Here is a 9288-nt window from a genome sequence, read left to right as displayed (position 1 = left end):
TTACTTTAAAATTTTGTAGAAAGGTGTTAACAGAATATAAACAATTTTTTTTTCAGGAAGGTCATCTTCGAAGGAATTTACAATTTAATTTTGTTATATTTTAGTTTTGAACATAAAGATGATTGATGGCGCCACCAAGACTTTTAAAACGCGCTATGGTTTCGCTCAGACAAAATAATATATATATTGTACTTCCGAAATAAATCACTAGATGGCGCCACTAAAACTTTTAAATCTCTAAATCACGCTATGGTGTCTCTCTGACAAATCCATACTAATATTATAAAGAGGTAAGCGTTTGTGAGTTTGTATGTTTGAGGTGGGTAATCTCCGAAGCTGCCAAACAAAATACAAAATATATTTATTTCCCATAAAAACAATATTAGAACAAAATAATACAATTGTGCATACATATGGGCCAATGGTGGGCCTATTGCTAAGCAATCTCTTCCAGCCAGCCTTTGGGTAGCGAGAGAGGATAACAGAAGAGGGTGGGCGCAGTGTGTATCAATATATCAGTATAAAACTCTTCCGTTACTGAGTGATTGACGGACTGACTGACAGACAACGTACACCCGAAACTGCTGGGCGAGAAGCTGAAACTTGGTATGTAGGTGAGCACTAAGAGAGGACTTTTGGTAATTCTACTTCGAAGGGGGTGAAAGGGGTGAAAAACTGTAAATATAAAAGGAGTGGGAGTCGGAGGGGGAAATGGGAAGGAGACACGTAGTGGGAAACGGGACGGGACACATTGCAAAAAACATGATGGCACAATATGTAGGAAACGGTACGGGATATCTATTTTACGTTACATAGTAGGAAGTGGGATTGGACAAGTTTGCGGGACGAGACACGCAGCGGGAAACAGAAAATTGAACTAAAGATGAGAAAAAATGCGAATTTGAATCATACGTATATGTTTATCAGTCTTAGAGAGTACGCGATAAAAAAAAATACTCAGATTTTGCTATGAATTTCATGCGGGTGAAGCCGTGGGCAAAAGCTAGTGTATTGATAAATTGGCCAATGATAGAAGGTTCTCTGATTGGCCCTACTTATTGACCCAATTAATCCACATCCTCATATCAACTAACCTGTATTTTATTTCGTTTAATCGACCGGATATTGAAACCGTTAGTTTCAATATCCGGTCGATTAAAGGTGAAAAGAATGTAGAACATGAACTTTTGAAGATTATTCTGGACTTTTTGTTGAGATAAGTAAGCAGCTCAACGTGTGAGTGAGCCATTTACATAAGGATCCTTTTTTTAAGTACCTAACTAATTAAACTATTTGAAGTACTTGACCAAAAATGCATTCAAAAATGGCGCCACCTCGCAAAGGAAACCAGTGCCCCAAGAGGTGGTGGCATTTTGGTGAGACTGTTGAATTAATTGTCAGTCAAATCTGACAGCCTAATGTAGCCATGTGTAAAATAAAATAACTACGAAACGTAGTACTTGGAAAATTATCATTATTAGAAATAATTAGTTAATATTTTAATTATTATTTATGTCACTGACGCTGCTTCGACATCAACAATATTTTTATAAAAATTTTATTAAGTTTGAGAATTATCGGGGATTATTTTGCGAGTGAAATTAAATACCCCGTTTTCTCTGGGAATCAAAAGCACATGTACAGTACACTACATGTGCTTTTTTAAGAATTGACAATAACTTGTTAACAAATTATCAATCATTTTTTAATAAATAAGAGGGCATAATGTGGTTATAAGTTGATAATTAAAACGAAAGGAAAAATTTATTTTCTTCTTTTTGGAGCATATAAATAAAAGCTTTTCTTAAAAAAAGTTTTTTTTTAAATTTTTATTTATTTTTTTAAAATGCAAACGGCAGAGTAGGTATTATGTGAAGACCACGAGTGAAGACGCTAGCTACTGTTATTTTTTCATTTGGTAGAGCATTGGTGAGGCTCCTGGCAACACAGACTGTAATCGTCGACATTAATTTACAGCAAGTGAAGTTTTTAAAGTTTACGATAAATCTGAAAAGTTACTCAATAGTTCTAGATAAGTGTTTTTCAACATTTATCAGTGAAATTGTAATGGATTGACTCGTTAGCAGCTGTGTGCAAGTTTATTTTCGTGATGGATCTTGTAATATAACTGTTTATGTTTCGTGTAGGTGGCTACTCCACGGGCCTATGTGAAAGTGTTTCGCATAAAATTTAGATACTATTGTTCGGATTCGCCCGGGTTACTTGGGAAAATAGTGTTTAATTGTGACTTGCGCAAGTTATTGTGTGTCGGCGATGTGTTGCATTGGATTTCGTCGCGTATTCCGTGGAAATTTCTGAGTGTGGTAAGTTAACCCATTGCTGTTGTTTGTGTTCTTTTATTTTCAACGCTCGAAGCCTGCTTTTGTGAAGTTATCATTCAGTTCATATCAAAACAAAGTGCGAAACAAGAGGTTGTTATTTTATCTTTGTAATTTCTTTATTATGTACTTCTTAGTTACCTTCAAGTAAGACTGAGAATGCCAGTAACTAACACCAGCGTTGTTTATTTACTTAGTTGTTTACACTATGCCGATTTGATGTCCATTATATCATATTATGTAAGGAAAACAATAACAAAAAACCCTATGGTACTTAACACCACCCAGGCAATACTACCCTTTTAGGGCTCAACTTCATTTTGGTTAGAAAAACTGCACTTTTCAATAACTAAATGCACATATTTGACTTGTAAACATACTTAACATGTTGAGAACCATCCATTAGTGTTTCACGAAGATGTTACTGTATTTATAAGTTAAAGAAATGCCATATAGTAAATTGCTAATTGATCATCATCATTACAGTAGTAGTAAATCTAAGTATATAAGGTCAAAAAGTATAAAGAAACTATGTTATAATTGTGATAAGAGTGCTGATGATATATATATATATATATATATATATGTATAGGATATATGATTATCCATACAAAATATGAGAATCAAGCTAAAAAATTTTCCTGGCAACTGCATTCATAAGTTGATGCATGGGTTCTGACCTTATTAATTCAAGTTAGGAGCGCCCCTTGCCCTCTGTGCCAATGTGTGTCCTCAATTGGATGTCAAAAGATTTTTAATGAGATTTTTAAACAAATAAAGTAGATTGTATCTAATCTGGGTTAACATCCCAACTAATTAATTCATTTATGATTAATCTATTAGTTAATGATTGATGTTTGCAATTGCATTTCACAATAATAGATAATTTAATGAAGTATAATCGTTTATATAGTTTTCTAGCTTTTGCCCGCAGCGCAGTGTTGCCATGTTCACTTTAATAGGGATAGAATTTCCAAAAATCCTGATATACTTATATCGATTTTATTTCACTTAAACCATAATAATTATAATTACTAGTTGGCTAGTTAGTATGAAAATTCTACCTACTCCTACCTACCCTTAGCTTGACAGTATAGAAATGGCTGATATATTTGTCTCTCTCAACCTTGTGTTGTTTTTGAGGCCGTGACTCAGAGGTTCAGAGTAAAAATAAAGCTTAAAATTTTGAAGATCTGTCTGTGATTTTTCCACCGCTGCCGCCACCACTGTCAACCCTCTTTGGCAATCTTAATATTGTCTTCAGCTGCCAAGGCTGTGTGTATCTTAGTCGCTTCATATGACATCAACGGGAGAATATGGAGTGATCCTATTTTAGGGCTACACGCCAAATCCTTTTAGCTAGTAGTACCTAACCTACCTGCTCAAAAAGTAATGTTATGTTTTCAGTGTGACATCGGCCATCACCAGCAGTTGAAATGAGTGCACCAGCCAAAGAATATAAATATTCGTCATCAGGTATTTTTTTATATCACTAATAGGCTATTCTGGTTGAAGCTGTATGGTAGGTTGGTATGGAAACAGATATTGGAGACATTTGTCCAGCAGCTTAATAACCGGCCATATATTCAATTTAAAAAATCCAACTGAATTGGTCAGATGACCAGTAAATAAATGTGTATTGTTAGTATATGTGTTACTACCCAAATATTAGCATGATTGATGCCCACTTTCAGTATTTTTTTTGTATATATTTATGCTATTATATTATATATTTATTTATTTATGCTATGTTTTTCGGATATAGGTATGTCAAATGATTTACTACAATAAATATTCAATAAATATATAAATAAATAAATAAAATAGTAGGGTGATGGTCATTAAAAAAAAAAATAACCCGCAAAATTAACTAATTAAGTAGTCAAGTTACATTTTTCTTTTATCTATGAGTCAAGTACTTATATTATATTTATTATCGTAGTACACGCGTGTATTACCACGACACAATTCCCAAGGTAGCATATAATATCCATGCATATTTCAACTCTAATGCTAGAAACATAAAGTTTATATTTACGTAATTTTATGTCAGTGTATAGCAGATAAATGAGACATTTGGAGAATGCTATGGCTTTTTACAATAGCTGGTGGTATTTAGGTAATACGCAAGACGAGGTAAATAACTATTACGTTTGCATTTTTATACTGTATCAACAGGTTTCAATATTTTTAATGTTGTTTCTTTATCTCGTACTTGCGTGTTCCCAGTTAATTTGCGGCTGTGATATATCTGAAATCCTGGGGTCAGCAGTTTGAAGATTTTAATTTCAATTAAATGAAATGGGCATGGTGCGTCTTTACGAATGACATAACGCCATCGCGAAAAACTCTGAAGAGTACTTCATGAGATACGACCTTGACACACAGGAAGGTTTCAAAAGCACGGTGTAAAAGTACGTGTATGACAATCTTTTGTTGATCATTCCAAAAATAGATTTTCTTTACATCAATTAAATATATCTATACTATGCAGTCATATTAGTTCTTTTTTCTAAACGAAGCAAAGTATTGATTTTATTTTCGGTGTGAAGATATGGAGAAAAGATGGAGGGTGACAGCAGCTAGTTTTGTTAATTAGATTTTTATAAAAACAGGCTGATAAAATAACATCACTGTCATATGAAATGCGGATGAAATAAAACAAACAGAATGCTTTGAAAACGAGCCAATTTAATTAACTTTCTGCACGTCATATGTGGCTCACCAGTCCGCCGGGAAAGCAACAGATGCAATGCACATGAATTTACTGACTGCACAATTATTGTAGTGTGCGATCTGCAAATGTGTTGTATCAGCCTCTGTAGAAGGCTTCTGGCCGATCGATTTCGCGCATGCGCTGTCCTCCTAGCCCGTACAAAGGCAAGGCTGCTCCCTTACGAGCTGGCCCTGTCAAAATAATCCGTGATTTTCACCAGTTTTGCACGCCACTGCTCAACATTATCGAAAATCGCCTAAAAAAAACCATAAAATTACTTTGCTCTTAAAAAAAGAAAAATATCTCCAATTCGAAATTTAAACTATTGATTTGTTTTTTTTCTTTATTTTATTTTTTCGGAATGAGTTTGAAATTCTAAATTTAAAAATGTGTTTGTGTTTTTGTGGCCAAGTATTATTTGTCAATTTAGTGGCGTGCAAGATGTAGCGGCCCGTTTCTGCATAGGGTACGTATGAAATACTTGTAGCATTCGTTTACTTGTTGCGTCCCATTTTAATGTCCGTATTACGTAATACATACCCAATAAAATGATTATGATTTCCTTACCCCAGAATTATGAATTATTGATGGATATTAGGAATGGATTTTTAAAAGTAATATAATATGTAGACTATATCTGTTTTATCGATTTATTTAAATATTAACATTTGAAATGTGATATTTGTATTTTTTATTTTTTATAGATTTAATAGCTAAAAAATAATAATCTCAATCAAAAAATCCGTGTTAATCCGGATAATGGCGCGGTTACACGTTGGGCGCCAATGTAAGATACAACCATATCAACGAATTTGAATTACATCCGCATAAAACAAATTAATATCCAAGTTTGTAAAACTACAAAAAGGAGCGCCGTAATTTTTTTTACGCCTGCAAATGGCGGCTTTAGAAAAAGTAAAATCCGTGTTATAAAAGTACTGGCCACTGATAGAACGTTATGTCTAGTAGCGTTTTGGCCATACCTACATTAAAGCTCAATCAAATACCACTTAGTTTTATATTCGCCCCGTAAAACTGGGCCTGTGGTGACCTTTTATGTGAAAAGTAATTTCCCTGTTCCATTACTGTTTAAATTTTATGGGATTTCTTATTTTTGTTAATGTTCAAAAGTTATTATCATGGTTGTTATAATTTTCGTGAATTTGATTATTTCGTTTATCGTTTATCTGCCTTTCTTTTCATATTGGTAGTAAAAAGATGTTTTCGAAAATTTTCTTTCAAGATATATTTTACAGTAAGGTCGGTAAGGCCCTAACACATGGCAAAATACTCTGTTTTTAATCAGTATTTTGCCTATGTTATTGTAAGTCTCTAGTCTAGTATATACGATAAAGGGATAAAGGATTTTTTTCCTATTTCTCATTCACAGAGAGTAAAAAACGAGTACAAGTAAAAAAATATATTTAAACGAATAGCGAAATTAATGCTAAAAGCATTCTCTCCCAGCTAACCGTCGACGGCGCAAAAATCTTCAACATCCTCCCTTTACAAAACTGTCAACAGAGACACTAGCTATAAGTAGCTACTGTCTCTCCCATTCTCACGTGTTCCTGGTGATATTCCCAGCACCGAAGCTCAGGGACTGCGTGCAAAATAAGACTTTGAATTTTTTAATGTTCTGTGATTTTATTCCACTCTTTGCAATGATATGTTTGGCTTCCAGCTATCTAGGCTGTTTTTATCCTTTAGTCCACTCGCACGACATCACCTGGAAGATATTCTAGGGCGGAAGCCAAACGCCACAACTAGTTTAAAAAAAAATTTACATCTAGTGGACGCTTATCGCCGCTGTGGCGGGTAAATATTTTCTGCCTCATTAACTTGTGCATGTGAAGCCATAGTCTATCCGCTATATCTGCGTGGACTTTGTTACCTAATAAATTGTTTCTGCGTCTCGACACCACGTAATTTTTTAGGGTTCCGTGTCAGTAAAACAGGACCCTATTACTAAGGCTAGTACACTGTTCGTCCGTATGTCACCAGGCTGTATATCATGAATCAATATAATTTCACAGTACGTGTATTTCTGTTGCCGCTGTAACAACAAATATTAAAAAAAAACAAAATAAAATAAATATTTAATGGTGACAAAAAACACAAAAATTGTTTTTATAGATAACTAGCGGCGGATAAGCTAGACCTTATCCTTAACACTATCTAATGCTGGACACCGGTATCCGTCCAACAGTTCTTGACTTTATAGCTTTCATACAGACATAAGTCTTTATCATATTCTTAAAGACTTATTTTTTTATTATTTATTTATTTTTTAAAAGCGAAGAGTGATTTTCTATCCAATCGTGTGGTTCGAGACTGGAACAAACTCAATGAGAATGTTGTCACTGCACCTTCAGTCAACAGTTTTAAGAACAGATTGGATAACATCTCCAAACTTCAAGATACGCACGCATCAGCTTAATGAGCTGCTAGTGTGTTATAAAATAATAAAATAAAATATAATAAATATCTATGTTTATTCACATTATTATGGCATTTATTTCATCCATCTCCATGTACCACCTTACAGATGATTAGCCAATAATTTACGGGTTTACGGGTTTTAATTAAAAGCTCCATAAACGGCGCGTTATATGCAACACTGTAACGCCATTTTATCGCTATTATATGCCACTAATAGTCAATGTTTATTTACACCTCGTAAACAATTATTGGACGTAAAGTGGCGTCCATTGTTAAAGTATTGTCAAACTAGTTGTTGCTGACAGGTCCGCACGCGATATCCTATGTTTGACACCGGGTCATTAAGTAGATATATTTCAAATTTCAAAAAAATCGGTGTAGCGGTTTAACCGTAACAGCGTGACAGACAAAAATAAGTAGACAGAGAGTATAATATTAGTATGGAAGTATACGCTATGTGTATTTGGATATTAATATTTGAGTGTATTATTTGTCTCCATTGCAAAATATGTGGCTAAGTTAGAAGATGTAAAATCAAGTTCAGATATGCTAAGTTAAACTAAGTTCGCGGCTGACGATAGGGTTTAACAAAATGTAAAATGTCAGGAATCGAATCTCGCGTGGAAAATACCTTCTTTTCGTCCATCCAGCCACGGGAAGACGTTGCCTGAACTACACTCTGAACTTTTAGAAATGGCTACTGTAATTGGAACGTAACTTAAAAAAAAAATTAGAAAAAAAAAATAGTTGACGGATATTCTTTATCGTAGGGGCCAGTATTTTGTTCCTTCCTTTCGGAGAGCTGTGTAGCTCTTGCCTATGGCGTATATATAAATGGCGTAACCAAGAGGTGGTACTTCGGTACGGGCTTTCGCTCCAAATTTGTGTGATTTGTCCATGTATATTTATTTTATATACTCGAAATCTCAAACCGGCTGAGCCCTTATCTATATTTATTACACATCTATAAGAGTTTTAGATTTATTAGATAACGGTATGTGCTTATTGTTATCAGTGCCTGATATAATATAGTTTTTTTCCCACGAAACTTATTGGGCTGTCGTTTTATTTTGGTGTTAGGGTGGAAAATAAACATTTATGCAGAAAATACATATCACTCATCTTTCGAGGGATGAGTATTTAAGAGATGAGCATAATTTATTGTTATCCTGAAGGAAATGCAACAACTTTTAGTCTTGAACATACAGTTTTTCTCTTTTGCTAGCATATTAGTAAACCTTTTTAGCAATCATATTGACGGCATTAAATGATGTTTTTCAAAAATAAACCTTGTTGTTATCGGCGAATTGTTTTCGACAAAGGAACGAGTTGACAGACAGGCGACGGTTGCGACAATAGGCCTTCCTTCTGAGACTTCGGACATTATGTTGTTTTTCAATAGCATTCTTGTACAGTCAACAGCACATCAACCTACCGAAATCATTGCAAACTCGCCGCTATATATTACCGCGCCATAGAGAGGTTCATGCAGGGTAACTTGATGTGCTGTTGGCTGTACATAGATGAGTTTACGTCCAGTATTTGCTCAGTTCCTTGCACTATTGGTAGGTACATTACGGAGGCGGAGCCGCCTGTAAAGGCTGTTCGAAAATACAATGACTTAGCTGAGATCGTTTTCGTATCAATTCGAACCTGCTATTGTCTATCAAGAAAAGCGGAACAGGATACTGTCTATCAATCGGCCGAAATTCGCTGCAAATTCGTCTCTATTACAACCATATAAGGGTCTTCAGTTAACATTCGATTCAGTGTATATTCTGATATCGGAAC

The 9288-nt window shown here is 34.6% G+C and overlaps 1 protein-coding gene across 9 annotated transcripts in view; it reads left to right on the top strand.

Annotated features, from left to right (window-relative positions):
• Positions 1-1941: 1941 nt before the first annotated feature.
• The window catches only part of cyst (cysts), a 45218-nt gene continuing 37871 nt past the window's right edge, over positions 1942-9288 (top strand). For 6 of the 9 annotated variants that reach the window (XM_053764431.1, XM_053764438.1, XM_053764433.1 and 3 more), the window contains exons 1-2: positions 1942-2324; positions 3747-3815. In XM_053764431.1, coding sequence (XP_053620406.1) covers positions 3776-3815 — 40 coding nt within the window. In that variant the 5' untranslated portion in view covers positions 1942-2324; positions 3747-3775. The remainder of the gene's footprint in view (positions 2325-3746; positions 3816-9288) is intronic. The other 3 variants (XM_053764437.2, XM_053764435.2, XM_053764436.2) reach the window with 1 other exon arrangement.

Source organism: Plodia interpunctella, chromosome 25 (assembly GCF_027563975.2).
Source record: "Plodia interpunctella isolate USDA-ARS_2022_Savannah chromosome 25, ilPloInte3.2, whole genome shotgun sequence".
Classification (NCBI taxonomy): domain Eukaryota; kingdom Metazoa; phylum Arthropoda; class Insecta; order Lepidoptera; family Pyralidae; genus Plodia; species Plodia interpunctella.
The sequence above is the reverse complement of the archived record's forward strand: the minus strand, read 5'-3'. Positions and strand labels throughout refer to the sequence as shown.